General features: G+C 38.5%; 1 protein-coding gene across 2 annotated transcripts in view; it reads left to right on the top strand.

Moving 5' to 3' along the window:
• Positions 1-15,422: 15,422 nt before the first annotated feature.
• Positions 15,423-18,225, top strand: part of LOC126249035 (band 4.1-like protein 5) — a 165,660-nt gene continuing 162,857 nt past the window's right edge. For both annotated transcript variants that reach the window (XM_049950653.1, XM_049950651.1), the window contains exon 1: positions 15,423-15,660. In XM_049950653.1, the coding sequence (XP_049806610.1) occupies positions 15,511-15,660 (150 nt within the window). In that variant the 5' untranslated portion in view covers positions 15,423-15,510. The remainder of the gene's footprint in view (positions 15,661-18,225) is intronic.

Below are 18,225 nucleotides of genomic sequence, written 5' to 3'. Positions count from 1 at the left end.
ACGCATCAAGCTTGGTACCTCTATGGTGATGTGGAAATCCGAGCGTTGTTAATAAAGAAATTAATTCAGTGTGTGTGTGTGTGTTTCTTTTGATTCCTTTATCATGTTGCTTATAGTAGACCAAATTTAATTGAAATACCCAGGTGATAATTTCAACATAAATTGGACTATGTGCATAGCTGTTTCTAATGGCTTTGCTGCTTGTCAGAGGCAAAGTATGAATATTTACCATCCTCTGGCACGTGCGTTCACTAGTCATTTATGGCAAAAGAAATCACTGACTGAAAGCATAATTTGCTTGGTAGACATAATTGGAAATGACCTTTTTAGTTATAATTTTACGTTTTTAGATTAAGTACTCCCTGAGAGATTATCTTCTGCATTTCTTGACCCTGACATGACTAGTAATGGGTGTTTCACCACCAGGTTAGGCATACAGTATTAAGTGTCCTGCTCTGCTGTGAGCAGCATGGTAGTCAATGTGTTAAGCAGGCATTTAGGAACTTTGAATGTGAAGTATATGCATCTGTAGAGTCGTGGCTAAAAAGAACAGCTAGAATGCTAATTACTGTTTCAGGAATTATCCTTTACACTGTTAAATATGTATCTAAAAATGAATTCATGAATAACTTTGTAGTCATTTAATTGTTTGGTTTTGTAAGACATTTAAATAAAAATACTGCACACCCAAAAATAGTCTGGAAATGACAAGGAATATCAAATATAAGTAAATATTTTTCCTCAGTAAGATAAAAGTGTAAAATTGCTGATACTTGGTTGTTACCATATCACTGTTGGCCCCAGCAGAGCAGTCTGCTGTGACCGCCGGCACATTCATGCCAGCCAATGGGTTAATACACAGAACAGGGCAGTGCAAGACTTGGTCCGTAATTCTCATTGGTTGAAGCAACTAAAATCAAATTTCTGAGGTGTGCTGGAACTGTGTTATTGGTATATGCCCCAGCATGATTTAAAATTTTTGCATTGAAATGGCACTGACAGTGCGTAATATATTTTGCAACTGAGAATAGATACTAAAAAATTTATGTGGGAATATATTTCAAGAAAGCCTTTCATACCAAACCTGACAATTATATTGACACACAAGTAAACCACCTGAATGGCACACTGGGTTATACAAGCATTAGCTGTAGGTGTAGAATAGGTAATTTACACAGAAAACTTTTCATACAAATTTTATTGTGAAGCACACTAAAGTTAAGGGAAAGGTGCAATGCCTAGATGAGATAAACTTAGACACGCAAGAACTGGTTTTGCTCAGATATATGGAAAATTAACTGTAGTATTATATGACATACAACACATCTGAGGTGCAAATTTGTGGAGAGGAGAGATTGCATTTAACCTGTTGTGTATGGTGCACATTTTGTTACAGTGCTGGGATGATGTCATCCAGATTTCAAAATTAGTGATCTAGTAATGAAACTCTCATCAGTTTTAATATTTAAAAATAAACATGCCTGAAAAAGGAAGCTGAATTAGGACTTTCAATTAAATTGCAAAAATGTTCTTGTTTTGCACATTCACTGTGGATGACACTTAAAAGCACGGTGTTAGTAGTTCTTATTGACCTTGTCAGCCACAATGAACATGTTGAAGGTTTTAAAGTAACAAAGTAGTTGTTGACATTGAGATATTAATGGATGACAGCAGGAAACAGCAATGAAATAATGTGAATTACTTCAACCAGGAATTAAACAAGTCTACATAGCTTTGAACACAGCCAAAAAATGGTTGGTTCAAATGGCTCTGAGCACTATGGGATTTAACTTCTGAGGTCATCAGTCCCCTAGAAATTAGAACTACGTAAACCTAACTAACCTAAGGACATCATACACATCCATGCCCAAGGCGGGATTCGAACCTGCGACCGTAGTGGTTGTGCGGTTCCAGACTGTAGCGCCTAGAACCGCTCGGCCACCGCGGCCGGCGAACACAGTCATTTCACACTTCTTATTCACTGCATATTTGTGTGCTATAACTAATACAGCAACCTTTTATTTTCTCATCTTTGATCTGGAACACGTGTCATATCTTACTTGTTTTCCTAGAGCAACTCTAGGTTTACAAGATCCACATTTCAGAATTCTGGTAATTGCTAGTCCTACCTCATGCTGAAAGTGTGGGTTGATAGCTGTCTCTTCAGATATGATCTCATCAACTGCCATTTCAGAAACTTGAAGCAAAAATGTGATTATTTAATTTTCTGTCAGTGATGTATATATCACTAATGTATAGGTATATTCATGATGGTATAGAACAGTGCACTTCACATCCAGTGCATCAATTTCTTCATAGGTAGTATCATAGTACACTACTATCTCAGACTTGATTGTTGTGATGCTCAATGAAACAGCATTATGCCTTGAAGACACTGAACTAACAGCCTTCTTAAGTTTTTGAATGAAGGATATAAGAAGTAATATATCCAAAAACAATTAAGTTTTACATTTTGCTGTCAGGAACTCTTTTGGAATCTTTCCTTTTATTATTATTTTGTACATGTGTGGACTTTTTGTTTCCTCTTCCCAGTTTGACAAGCACATCTGATTTGCTTAATGGGGATATTTATGGTTACAATAAATAAATAAATAAATATGTGGATACAATGCAAACTGCAAACCAAGATCATCCTCCAAAACTTTACGAGCCTAGGAAATAAGCACAATGATTTGGACATAGTAGCATGTTTTAATAAACCAGATGTTTCAGTTATTACTGAGCATTGGTATACCAAAAAAGAATCTTATTATGCACCCATTAACAAAGAATTTCTGCTCATCTTTCAGTAGGGATATCAAACCTTATGGTGATGTTGCAAAAAGTGGCAATAATTGATGCTCAAAGATGTAATTCCTATGTGTTGAAGGTGTTACTCAACTTTCTGCGATAAGCTATAGATGGGAAAGGAAACATAATTTTAGATATAGACAGACCTCCATCTGAAATTACAGGTTTGTTTTAGCTAATCTCTATCAGTTGCTTGTAGAGAGAGATAGTAAATACTAAGGGAAAACGGCTGGTAATTATGCTGATAATTGTTCACAGTTTAATAAAACCTTATCTAACACAAATCAGTTTTCACTCATAAGGATGGCGAGTGGCACACACAGATCTAACATTACTGATAGGTAATACAGGGTACCCAGGACTTTGTACTGGGATACTTTCTTTTGTTGATTTGTGTAAATGACAAAATACTGCTCCTCAAATTCAAGGATAGTTCTGTATGCTGATGCTACACCAATTGCATGCAAGTGTAAAGATCGTGAGCAACTACAAAAACTATGAAACTGTATTACAAATGAAATAACTCAGTATTTCTATGAAAGTCATCTCATTGTCAGCACAAGATAGCAGCAGTAACGGATTTTCACCCCACAAGACAGATTTTTAAATTCAGTTGTGTAATGGAACTGATATTGTCATCAAAGAAAACTACTGCTTGGTTACAGTTAAACTTTCTATATTTAACATGTTATAACATGGAAATAAACGGTCCTTATCAGATCCAACTTTAACTATCATATCTATAAATATTGAAGGCATATCATCAGCCAAAGAACATCTGTTATCCAACCTATGCCGTGACAAAAAATGCAACGTCCTGTGTATACAAGAGACGCATATAGATGAGCGACAGAGACGACCAAAAATACCGGGCATGAAACTAGCTGCAGAAACACCGCACTCTCAATATGGAAGTGCTATATTTGTAAGACCAGGGCTTCAGATAATCAGTGCTCACTTCACAGTAGAAAATAACATCGAAGTCATTTCAGTGGAGCTGAGTAACTGCGTGGCTACCTCTGTGTATAAGCCCCCTTCGGCTGCATTTTCCTTCACACCACCCGGGAACTTCCATAACAGCAAGACGTCTGTAGTAATTGGTGACTTTAACAGCCATAGTCATTTGTGGGGATACTCTGAAGATGACGAAAATGGGGAGGCAGTCCTCTCCTGGGCTGAATCCTGCCAGTTGTCTCTTATACATGACAGCAAGCTACCGCCCTTCCTTCAACAGTGGCAGGTGGTAACGTGGATTTAACCCTGACCTCCTCTTTGTGAGTGAAGACATCACACAGCTTTGCTCCAAATCAGTGTGCTCGCCCATACCAAAGACGCAACACAGGCCACTACTGTGTCAAGTTCTTCCAGCAAAAAGGCCACAGGAGGTGAATTTCAAACGGAGATACAATTTCAAGAGAGCTGATTGGAAAAAATTTGCTAAGATGCTGGACAAGGAGATTAAGTCTGTGTGACCTATTTCTGAAGAGTATGACAGCTTTGTTCAAACTGTCAAACATTGCTCCCAGGCATCAAATCCAAGGTGTAGGACAATGTATCTGCAGTGTGTGACACCTGAAACAGCTTCTCTGCTGTACGGATACTATCGACTATATGAAGAAAACCCTTATAGCGAGGAGACTTATCTGGCTGCGCAAAATACTCTCTCCTCAATCTCTGAGGTGAAGAGAGAACAGTGGATTAAACTGATGACAGAATGTGAGATGAGTAGAAATAGCCAAAAGGCATGGAGATTGTTACGACACATTAACAATGATCCCTCCCAACCCAATACGCATACAAATGTGAAGGCAGACCAGATCGCATACCAGCTTTTGAAAAATGGTAAACCTGATCATACCAGTAAAATCGGGAGACGAACCCTGGAAAGGGAGCCCGAACAAGAGGGAAACACTCTGTCTTGACCATTCAGTTTGAATGAGCTCGACTCAGCTCTAAATAAGTGCAAAGTCGGAAAAGCAGCAGGGGTAGATGACATAAGAAGTGAACAGATCAAGAACTTTGGTCCAGGCGCAAAGTGCTGGCTACTCGAGCTAATGAATAATTGTGTCAAGACCGGCAAGATACCAAAATCTTGGCGGAAAGCAAAAATTATAGCTATACATAAACCAGGGAAAGACCGGGATGACCCCAAAAGCTATAGGCCAATCTCCCTCCTATGCCACCTGTATAAGGTATTGGAAAGGTTGATCCTCCAAAGAATTACAGATATGATAGAACCATTACTGATCCCTCAACAGGCAGGATTCAGACAAGGGAAGAGCTGTACAGCACAGGTGTTGAATTTGACACAGCATATGGAGGACGGCTTCCAAAGGTGGCAGATAACAGGAGCGGTGTTTATAGATCTTTCAGCCGCCTACGACACTGTCAACCACAGACTCTTGTTGTTGAAGCTATACAACCTCACCAAGGACTATAATCTAACCTGTCTAATTAGAAATCTTCTGCAGAACCGAAGATATTTTGTGGAATATCAAGGACAAAGAAGCAGATGGAGGCAGCAGAAAAATGGGTTGCCACAGGGCAGTGTACTGGCACCCACCCTCTTCAATATATACACTAATGACCAGCCATTACCAGAAGGAACACAAAGCTTCATATATGCAGATGACAGAGCAATCACAGCTTTGAGAGGGTGGAGTGGAAGCTAACTGATGCTCTGAAAGAATTAACTGCCTATTACAGGGACAATCAATTGAAACCAAATCCTTCTAAGACCCAGACCTGTGCTTTCCACCTCCGAAACAGACAGGCTAGTAGAACCTTGCAGATATATTGGGAAGGAACCTCTTTAGAACACTGCAAGACTCCAAAATACCTCGGAGTCACTCTGGACCGAGCTCTTACATATAAGGAACACTGCTTAAAAACAAAGCAAAAAGTGGCTGCCAGGAACAATGTGGTTAGGAAGCTGACTGGAACAACATAAGGAGCACAGCCAGACACAGTGCGCACATCCGAATTAGCCCTCTGCTACTCTGCAGCTGAGTACGCTTGCCCAGTATGGTGCAGATCTACACATACAAAGAAAGTTGATGTTGCTCTGAATGAGACATGTCGTATCACTACGGGTTGTCTAAGAGCCACACCTGTGGAAAAACTACTGCTTATCCGGCATAGCCCCCCCCCCCCCCCCCCCCGGACATCCGAAGAGATACAGCAGCACGGAGTGAAATGAAGAAGGCATCAACATCCGAAGCCCACTCACTACATGGCCACCAACTGGCACAGCAAAGACTTGTGTCTAGAAAGAGCTTCCTTCACAGTACAGAACCACTCGCTGACACTCCACATCAACACCGGGAGAAGAGATGGCAGGTCAGATGCCAGCATCTGGAGGAGTGGCTGATCCCGCAAGAAGTATTTCCCGCAGGCCACACAGAGAAATGGTCCACTTGGAAATCACTCAACCGCCTGCGTTCTTCTGTCACAAGATCCAAGAGTAATCTGGAGGGTGGGGCTTCCAGGTGGACTCTCTCCAGCGTGACTGCGGAGCTACCATGCAGACATCAACACATCTACTACAATGCACATTACCTCCAACTGTGTGCACCATGGAGGACCTCGTAAACGCTACACAAAGTGCACTGGACGTTGCAAATTTTTGGGCATCCACTGTATAGATTAAAATTACCTTATGTTTGACAACACAATCTGCGTCTAATCAATTATTTCATTCTTGACTAGTTTTATTTATAAACCATAATGTATGAATGTATGTAGTAATGTATCTAATATTTCTTTTTTTTTTAGTTTGCTTCTGACACGATAAATAAATAAAATAACATGGAAACTAATTACCGTACAAGAACATAACTTGGTAGCATTAATGTCAAGGACATGGGGAGGAGAGATACTGCAGAATCAATTCAATTGAAACACTTTTAATGTGCTGCTACAGTACACCATACCATTACATACCAGTACCATTACTGGTGACGGTGATTGAGGCTGTTATGAAAAGCTTGCGATATTATTCAAATCTGATATGGCAAGTTAACAGAACTTTTGATCCATGTGAGTAAAATTATTGTGTAAAATCGATAGTGCAGCTTCTTACAGAAGTCTCTTCAGGACCATCGGAGTCTTTCACTTACATGTCAGCATATTTACTCCCTAATAAGTATTTGTTGTCCATAATAGGGGTAATTTTACTCTGTTCAGTGAAATGAACTTGCAAAATACTGGAAGGAAATGGAATTTCACATTCTGACTGAAAGTCTTTAAGAGGTTGCTGCAAGACATCAGGCAGCAAACTGAAAATCTTAAGATATTAATAAAATACAAAGTAAAAAATTATTTTATTAGCCTCTCCTTCTATAATTATAATTAAACGTAATGTTCTTACTCAAGGATGCATATGATAGTTAACACTAAGGTTCAAATTAACAGGGTTTTAATGTTACCATTATATGTAGGGCTGCCAGTACTCGTTGTAAAATTCTGAAATGCTTTCTACAGAGTATGAGAGAAACAGCACTTGAATAAAAAAAACCATTTCTAGCTTTCAGGGTCATTACTTCCTTCCTCTGGGAAGATGAATATGTTTTGTGACTGGAAATGAGGGGAAGATCACTTAGACCACCCGTATCTAACACTTATGTGACACATTCATGAGTACTGCTCCAAAGTTAGAGATCCATGTCAGATTTAAGCAACACATTGAAGCAACTCAGAGGCTGGATGCTAGATAGGTTACCAGTAGTTTCAAACTATGTGCGAGTATTATTTTGTATAACACTATTGAGAAAATTTAGAAGGCATGAGAAATCAGGGCTCTGATGATAGACAGCCTTTCTTCCCTCTCTCTATTTGCGAGTGGAACGGTACCATTTGGTTGCTTGTGTAGTATGTATATACATAAAAATACGGAAGAAAATTGTGACTGCCTACTACATTAAGAAGTAATAGTTGAACTAACCTAAAGCTTCGTGATTTACTTCAAATGTTTTGTCCCACTGACACACTCCGACAATCAGTGACTTCCATCTATAGCAGTCTTACAATTTGGAGATGTCAGTATTGCTTCGATCTATTAATATTCCCTCATTGAGCTCTTTTTATTTTAAGATCACATAAACTGGATTTTTGAGAAACTACATACAGGAAGATGTGATTGGCATATAGCTGTTTGTTTACAGAAAAACAACGATCAAAATTTAAGCATATCGGTAACGCACACAGGGCAAGAGCACATATCTGGGCAAGAGCACTATACTGGATTTCGCCCCCTTTTTCCCTAGAAACCTTGACTGGAGTAATAACTTTATTTGTAGCATAGTATGAGGTCTACATTAGGTTGAAAAGCGATAATTTCGTTGACAGTTGTGGAACACAGCGAATGAGAAATAAAGGTTGTGGTAACAGACAGACGTGTGTCTTTGCCTAATATTTGTTTGTGGCATATTTAAATGCACTTTCCTACATTTAACGCATTTCTCATAATAAAAAATAAATAAAACTACTAGGTCATCCCAAAAAAAAAATATTAGAAAATGAACAAGCATCCGACGTGTTTTGATGCATATTACGTACAGATATCGTACACAAACTGGAAAAATGCAATGGGCGTTCCACTACGCATCCTTTACCATATTTGATTCGTTTTTCCGCATTTGCTACTGCTGGTATAGGTTCAAAGACAAATTCGTGCTGCAAACGTCTCAGTGGTAGTTAGCCTACATTAGTAAGCAGCAATTAATGCGTTAAAAACATTTAGACACATTGTCCGCAATGCATAATATGTGTTATGCTATAAATCACTCTGCCTTTCGACCAATAATTTGTAATGAGTTGGTTTCAATCAATCACGTATGGCTCTAATATGTAACCTTGACTACGCTGCGGATTTATCATGTCACCATAATACAGATTATTCGCATTTAAACCTTCTTTCTACATTTTATTCTCTTAACGGAAGCTTCATTCAAACAATCTGGATTGATTTGACATTCCAAAACAACAGCTGAAGGCAAGTCTGTATAAACACTGTAGCCAACGTGTGACGTCACTTACGTCAACAGAGTTGTTTACAGGTCTAGTCACCAGGCAGCGCTGTCAAGCTTTCAGCCTTGTTGATGACGTCATGAAGCGATTCCTCGGGGCCCGCGAGACGCACGTCATGCAGCTCTCTGGGAACATCAAGAGCTTTGAAGGGGTCGAAACCTCTCTGATGTTCTATAGAGAGGATCTTTGGTAAGGACTACCAGTGCATTCTTGATGTTGTAATGGTGTGAAAGCTCTGTAAAGTCACTCTATGCAATTAAACAATTCATGTATAACTGTGTCACACATCATTCAGTAGTGGTTATAGTACACCTTAATACCCATCTCCACAACCTTATGCACACAAGCTTAAAACAATGGTATTTTGGTCGGATCAAGATGGCTATCTGTTGAAATTCTTGGCTTCACAGTCGTGATGTCAGGGCCTCTCCTTTTATTTTATATCTCCATGATCAATTCATCACCTTGGTTTCTTACTGGGTGATTGAAAGCCTTCCACATTCGTTTTGGTTTTGTTCAAAACAGAATCTGGTTTCATAACATTGTGTTCCTAATTATGATCTCGTGTGTGTGTGTGTGTGTTTCACTCTTTGATTTGTAGTGTGAATATGTTGCTTGTAGTGTGCTTAATTTTTTATTGAACCTGTAATACTGTGTGGAGCTGGATTTGTTTGTGTTTCATATAAAGCAGAAGCTTGTTAAGTAGCATAGTGTTTCACAGACATTTGTTCCTGCCTATAGATCTGTGTGTGAACTGCTCAACTTCAGTGCATTGTACACATATTGTTTGTATTCTACTTTATTTTAGACCACATTTGTTGTTCCGCTATGGTCGCAGGTTCGAATCCTACCTTGGGCATGGATGTGTGTGATGTCCTTAGTTTAGTTTGATTTAAGCAGTTCTAAGTTCTAGGGGACTAATGATCTCAGACGTTAAGTCTCATAGTGCTCAGAGCCATTTGAACCATTTGAACATTCGTTGTTGATATTTTCTTGCATTTAATGGAGAAGTCCAAGCTGACAACTTCTGACAGAGATGATACTCAACTTTACTACATCTTCTCAGGGAATGAGTATGTATTTCTGCTTTGAATTGTGTTGCTTCTTGTCACCAGTATGCTTTGTAGTATTTGCAACACACAACGTAGTTATTGTACCAGGTATTATTACACAGCATAAATATTTTACATCGAAGCACATATTTCTATATGGCATTATGTGATAGAGTGTGAATGTACTTCTACTGTACTTAATGCTATCACATTTAGTTAGTAAACTCTGCTTATACATAATTCACTAGCAGATTCAATTATGAAAGCTTTAGGGTGCATTTTAGTTTCTTTTAAATTTTCATTGGCGTGGAAGGATAATTGCAGTACATTGGTTTCTGAAGCAATGTATTGTTTGGAGTATATGTCAATAATGAGTGAACACATCTGCATAATTACTGCTGCATTTTTAGCATTTGCAAGGAAGAATGCATTAGTCCCTCACAAGCATTCCCTGACAACATCTAATAAATACCAATTCTGTCAAAAGCTGCTAACATGGTATTCTCCATCGAATTTCAGAAAGTATGAAAAACAGATGCAAACTAAATTAAAGCAGAATATGAACAAGATACTTAAAAAGTATTTAAATAGAGCAGCTCACGCACAGATTTATAGCTCACGCACAGATTTATAGCTCACGCACAGATTTATAGGCGGGAACAAATGTCCACAGAACACTATGTGACAAAACCAGCCTCTTTTATATGAAACAAAAAGATACAGAATCATTTACTCCATACAATATCATAGATGCATGCAAAAATAAAACAAAGTATGAAGAACATATTGACAATGCTGTTCAAAGATTTCACCACACACAAGAAAACAACCAGAAACGCGATGCGATGAAAAGGACACCAACTTCTGTGACACATCATGTCAGACGATTTTTAACATGTGCTTTGGAGCAATTGCTTCCACTCGATAACGGCCACACGGTCGCAACTGCAGTAATGAGTTTTACAAATAAATAATTTTACAGTTAAAGGCTAACACTTCATCATTTACAATTTTTTTCCTGGCTATGAATCCCAGCTATGAAAAGTTGCTCCTAGTTTTTGGTTGAGATTTCTCGAATATATTGCGTTGCAAAGTCACAAAAACCTGTCAGTTTCCAGGCACACATTAACTGCTAGACTACAGGGCCTACCCATAAAGCATAAATGAAAAAATTATCATCTAATCAAGTATTTAGAATTAAAACTACAGATTTTCGACTCATATTTTCTCGTATTCAGAGTTCACAGTCAGACTATTAGGAGTGTTGCTGTCGTTCTCTGTTTTCCTATCGTATCACAGGACCTGACTTTCTTTTATTTTTGCCTCTGTGATTGATGGTCCCATTCCGTTAAAGGAGGTTATTTCCAATGACGTAGTATATGAATTTTAGACTATAGCTCATCAGTGGTCTAAGGTGTAAACCGATTTAAAATGGTCTTTAAATATCATCTGTTATTTCTCAATACCTGCCTTCATACATCTCAACGAGTTAATTGATACAGCTTAAGTTTCATCTTATGCCCATCATCTACCGCTATGCAGCACCTCCCAGATATTTACCTTCCAATACCCAATTTTCAAACCATAACCTATTATTAGGCAATTGACTCAACTTATTGCGTAGCCAATTGCCACAACTTGTACAGCTACAGCCACCTTGGATACCTTAATCATACATTATACCTAGATTAGACAGTCAGTACCCTCTTCGAATAACACTTATGTCACTCCATTAGTTATTCTATATAAGTGAGAACAACGTTCTCTTTATTTTGACTAGTACCACAGTCTACAACAAACAGACATGGAACTCCTGCAGTCTTTTGCAACTGCTGCTGCAGCGCTGACAAGCAACTGGCGCGTATAAAAACATAATGAAACGATTGTTTATTGTTTGTATGGAATGTAGAAGCACATTCAAAACGCAAATGAGATTGTATTTCGCAGTTAATTGCACCGCTATAAGTTGTAACAGCAATAAAAATATCGCCAACGTTATAAAAAAACACTCCGTTTTGAATGTATTAAAATAAGCCTGAAATCCGCAAAAAGTTTGTGAACAGAAGTACAATCGACAAAAAGCAGAATTCAGAAAGTACATGCCAAGCATGCGGATATACAAGTAATCAGTTCATTTTGAACTTAAACACATCAGGTCACGATTCATTTTCCACATTAAATGATTTTCGATGATGCCATTACGACTCTGGTACTGTGAACTGTTTATATTACACTGCACTGGTAATTTCATTATTATATGCTGACATTAACAGAAGAGGTATATCGGCATACTTGGCATGTACTTTCTGAATACTGATGCTTTTTGCTGATTGCACTTCGTTTCACACATTTCTTTGCGAAGTTCAGACTTACTTTAATACCTTCAAAACTAAGTATTTTTTTTTTTTTTTTTACAATCTTGGAAGTATTTCTTATTGCTGTTACATTGGTGACATGGTCCCTTTTCGTATTGGAAAAGTCACCACCACTTTTAGTGACTGGGAAATATGGAAGTTACACCATTAAAAAAGGCAAGTTCTTCGTTTATATCATTCCACTCTTCTGTTACTACACACCACCAACTTGGAGTGCTAGCATGACTGCAACTGCCAAAACCTTTTTGATAACTGAAGCGACTCCAAGCGGTTGGCGTGTAGCAAATTGACTCAAAATATTGCATTTTTTTGCCCTATAGAGTTTCGAAACTGCCTATCACGGGGTAAACTCATATGGAGACTCCTGGTAACACTCCTTTGATTCGCCGCCACACCACTTGGAGCACTGCAAGTTTATCAGTCCATCATCTCGCTTTCTTATCAGCTCGTTTTTAGTCTTCTATGTTTGTTTTCGTTTAATTGTTAACGGAAGTTGGTTTCATCGAAGTATTCTGCTGATTACGAGTTGTCCTGGATTGCGTTGTACACTGAAGTGCCAAAGAAACTGGTGTAAGCATGCGTTTTCAAATACAGAGATTTGTAAACAGGCAGAATATCGCGCTGCGGTCGGCAACGCCTATAGAGGACAAAAAGTGTCTGGGGCAGTTGTTACATCGGTTACTGCTGCTACAATGGCAGCTTATCAAGATTTAAGTGAGTCTGAACGTGATGTGATAGTTAGCGCACGAGCAATGGGACACGGCATCTCCGAGGTAACGATGAAGTGGGGATTTTCCCGTACGACCGTTTCACAAGTGTACCGTGAATATCAGGAATCCGGTAAAACACCAAATTTCCGACATCGCTGCGGCCGGAAAAAGATCCTGCAAGAACGGGACAAACGACGACTGAAGAGAATCGTTCAACGTGACAGAAGTGCAATCCTGCCGCAAATTGCTTCATATTTCAATGCTGGGTCATCAACAAGTGCCAGCATGCGAACCATTCAACGAAACATCATCGATATGGGCTTTTGGATCGAAGGCCCGCTCATGTACCCTTGATAACTGCAACGACACAAAGCTTTATGCTTCGCCTGGACCCGTCAACGCCAACGTTGGACTGTTGATGAATGGAAACATGTTGCCTGGTCGGACGAGTCTCGTTTCAAATTGTATCGAGCAGATGGATGTGTACGGGTATGGAGACAACCTCATGAAACCAAGGACCCTGCATGTCAGCAGGGTACTGTTCAAGTTAGTGGAGGCTCAGGAATGGTGTGGGGTCTGGGCAGTTGGAGTGATATGGGACTGCTGATACGTTTAAATTTGACTCTGACAAATGACACAAACGTAAGCATCCTGTCTGATCATCTGCAACCCATCATGTCCATTGTGCATTCCGACGGATGTGGGCAATTCCTGCAGGACAATGCGACACCCTACACGTCCAGAATTGCTACAGAGTGGCTCCAGGAACAATCTTCCGAGTTTAAACACTTCCGCTGGCCACCAAACTCCCCATACACGAACATTATTCAGCATATCTGGGATGCCTTACAACGCGCTGTTCAGAAGAGATCTTTACCCCCTCGTACTCTGATGGATTTATAGAGAGCCCTGCTGGATTCATGGTGTCAGTTCCTTTCAGCACTACTTCAGACATTAGTGGAGTCCATGCCACGTCATGTGGCACCTCTGCGTGCTCGCGGGGGCTCTGCACGGTATTAGGCAGGCGTACCAGTTTCTTTGGCTCTTCAGTGTAAATTCGTATTCTGATTACATTCTTCTAGCATCTGTAATATTGGATAGGGTAGATGATTCCAAATTTATTTTTGTTTCAGATAAAACAGAAGCTGCTTTCGTTGCATGGCGTTCTGCTGCCTTATATGTATCTGTTATTGCTTACGAATCTGACTATGAACTGACCGATTTAAATGCATTGTAAATAGGCCCATATTGCTCGTATCTTACGTTATTTTTGTTTGCATCCGTTTTTCAAACTTTCTCACATTTAATGGAGAGCTCCATGTTAGCAGGTTTTGACTGCATTTGTATTCAGCCTTATTATATCTTGCCACAGTAAGAGTATACAATTCTGCTTTGAATTATGCTGCCTGTTACCACGGAGTGGCATGCATCTTGCAATGCCTTGCAGAGTATGGACGTAGTAGATGTAAATGAGTAGGTCCTGTGCTTTGTGTACTTCCATGCAAATGGTAAAAATGCGACAGGAGTTACGTAAATTTTTTCACACGTTATTAACAGGTACCACAAACAGTATAACCTACTAGAAGTCAATGATAATTTCGATGGTTTCCATTTCATGCGAGAGTACGAAATACGGAAGGTAACAAAAATAACGTAGAATACGAGCTGTATAGTTATAATGCATTTATATCGAGCAGTTCACATACTGATTCGTAAGCGATAGCAAATAGATATGAGTCCACTGAATACCATGTAACGAAACCAGTTTCTATTTCATATGAAACAAAAACAAATTTGGAATCATTTAGCCCACGCAATATTACGGAAGAGGGCAAAAATGGAGTTAGAAGAGTGCAATACCCACAACAAGGTAGTAATGAGGAACGTGGTTTCCACCTGATAACAGCCACACAGTCGAAATTTCAATATTGGGCTTTACAGATAAATACACTTTACCACCAGACGTACCCATAAAATATAAATGAAACATATTATTATCTAGTACTCGTATTTCAAAAAGCAATGATACTGATTTCCGCGCCATATTTCTCGTATTCAAATTTCACTGCCACCCCACTTTGAGCGCTGCTATCGTTCTCGTTTCGTGTCGTTTAACAAGGGCTTTGCTTTATGATATTATGGTGTTTTGTGCTGTTTGTTGTTGATTGTGCCAGTACTTTGACCTTCACAGTATTTACTATAATCTCTAAAACCCCTTTTATTTCCAGTTTGTGCTACTTGAAAACGTTTAACTCAATCAGTTAGAAAATTAATAACGAATTATCTTTTCAGAGAATGCTAAATAATATTACGTTTACCTGTGGTTATTTCGTCATAAACAATGACAGGTTATTCTGCTCGACGCTGTTAGCAATATCTGAAACAATGCAAAATGTTTAAGTTTTTATTCTTTCGGTAATGGTAAACTTTGCCAGCGTTGTTTACATATCTTTGGTGTAATGTGTACACAGTGGGTTGTGTTTTGTATGTTAGTGAAAGGATTTATTTGATTTAATGCCTCGGATATAATTAACAATGTTAAGGTTCCTTAGTCGTAGAAAGGGGCGTAATGCTCAAAAGTCCAGTCATATGAAATTAGGTTCTCAAAGATCTGTGGTGAATAAACATTCCATCCAGTGTAGGGTCATTCTTTTGGATGGCACTGACCTCTCAATTAATTTGCCTGTAAGTATGATAAGGAGATTATTTGAATGTAAAATCTATTGTATTAAATTGATTTTGCTTCATTGCAGAGTCGATATATCAAGTACACGTATGATAAAGGACGTACGTGTCAGTTAACTTCTTAATCGTTATGTTGCGAACTGTTGTTGAAACAAAATTTTGCGTGTTATGTCAGTGTTCACCGTAGTTCTGTTCACTGAACATAAAAATAATATCGTGGCTTGTGTAAGGAGGATAGAAGCAACTATCGTAGCGTTTCAAAAGTTGAAATTATAAACAAACATACTGATAATTGTACTTGATAGCAGTGATATACTAAGGATACGATTCGGAACTTAATGTATAACCAGTGTTGGCATTTGTATAGTGTAGAGTAATTGGCTGGCTATAATTCCATGTCACTCATTGGAATTAGTTACTAGTTCTCAAGCTTATGTTCACAGTAACATTCAAGTACTTATAGTTATCTTTTGCACAAAACTATCAGATGTTCAGTTAAGTACACACAGTGTGTAGTAGTATGGACCAACTGTCAAAATGCACTTAGTTTTATACCAGGTGCCATTGTTATAGAAATCTTTATAGTGTTGATTTTCAATTTATCAAGTAAGGTTATTATATTACTCAGTTTTCAAACTAAAAATAATAAAGTGCTTTGTCTCATATTCACTCTCTAAATCAGATGGCAAAATGAAACTGTGACGTGCATTATTATTTGCAGTGTGGTAGACTAAGTGATTCAGGAAGCCCGCCACTGTAATCAACACAATCCATTGTGTCAATCACAATGTATTTCACCACTATTTTCCACTGTTTCACTCCTGGTTTATTACCAGCTTTTCACACTTGTTGCATACAGTTTCTGTAAACTGTAATAGTTTTATCCTTTAAGGAACAGCTAAATGGTGATTGTTCACCCTCGTTTTATTGCACAATTCATGTCATGTTTGGCATATTGTAAATCTGTGTCAGTTAGGTATTAGTACATTTCGTGAGCCATATTCCATATGCTAATAATAAGAAATTGTAGAGTTAGAGTATTAGCCATGTATCAAAATTATGCTGAAGCAACATTTCTACATGTTTCATATCCACCATCATCACTTCTGAAGTTTCATGTTTTTACTTTTCAATTTTGAAGATAATGACTAGGGAACATACTGAAATGACACTTTAAATACATTAATCATATTCCATCAGCACCATGGAGATTATTCTTTTGCATGTTGAAAGAAGTCAAAGATATAAATTTAAGTGCATCACAATGAAATTGACTTACCTTTTACACAGACTGTTGCGTAATGGTGCTGATTCTAAGTAGAAACTGATCTGAAACCTTGAATTTAAGACTTTCTGTGATCGTACTCTTAAGTAGGTGTTGCAAAACAGAATGTTCCTGAATTCCATAGTAAATTCTACCTAGTATCAATGTGACATTTGATGTGTTCTGGCAGCTTGTTAAATATAAGGGGCAGTCAGATGAAAATGAGTCAGGAAAAAAAAAGTAAGTAAACCGTTTATTATTTCAAAAGTCATCGCCGTGACTGTTAATACATTTGTCCCACTCTGAGACAATATGGTCAGCGCCTTCATGGATAAATGTTTGTGGTTGCCTACAGAACTGTGTTTGTACCCACACATGCAACTCCTCAAACAAAGAAAGTAGACAACCATGAATTTCTTTCTTGAAGGCTCCAAAATTTTCTTATCATTTGGGAGATATTATGACTGTATGGAGAATGTGTAAGGGCTTCCTAATGAGACATCTGCAGCCTAGTCAAAACAACAGGCACGCCAGCCCCGGGAAAGTAATGATGACCTTTTCCTTTGACTGCATGGGTCAGCTGCTTCACCCTACAAGAGAATGATGCCAATCATCAACCCACTTTTCATCGATTTTCTGGACTATCAAGTCCAAATGCCCAGGAATGTTGATGGATGGTATCATTCTGTTACAGGTTAGTGCCCATTCACATGTTGCCAAGGTTGTGTTGACTGCACAACAGAAGTTTTGCTGGGGAGCCCTTACACACCCTCCATACAGTCCCAATCTCTCCCCACGCGATATACATATTTTTAGAGGCTTGAAGAAAGACATTCATGGTGTCAATTTGCTTGGAGTGAAGAGGTGCACGCCTGGATACAGTCATGGTTCTGTTGGCAAGCACAAACATTTTTCCATGAAATCACTGGCCATCTTGTCCCACAGTGAGATAACTGTATTAACACTTATGGTGATTATGTTTCAAATAAGCAGTTTCACTTACTTTCTTTCTGTCTGACTCATATTATTAACTCATTGAAATGTTTGTAGAAATTGCTTGGGCCAAGTGTTGCATTGACCATGTTTGAGAAAAGAGAAATATTGGCAAAAATAAAGAACATAAATGAGCATATGTAGGGTAGGTGGGGTAAATCCGACCTAGTAATTTCTTGTGGCTATAAAATGCTTATCCGAGGTTGGATCTTGACGTTATATACGTTGAATTATAGGTAATATAAAGGAGCAAAATATTTTTGTTAAACCATCAATAGTTTTTGAGATATCCATATTTTAAGAAACTT

The sequence above is a fragment of the Schistocerca nitens genome, chromosome 3 (genome assembly GCF_023898315.1).
Source record: "Schistocerca nitens isolate TAMUIC-IGC-003100 chromosome 3, iqSchNite1.1, whole genome shotgun sequence".
Classification (NCBI taxonomy): Eukaryota; Metazoa; Arthropoda; class Insecta; order Orthoptera; family Acrididae; genus Schistocerca; species Schistocerca nitens.
The sequence above is the reverse complement of the archived record's forward strand: the minus strand, read 5'-3'. Positions and strand labels throughout refer to the sequence as shown.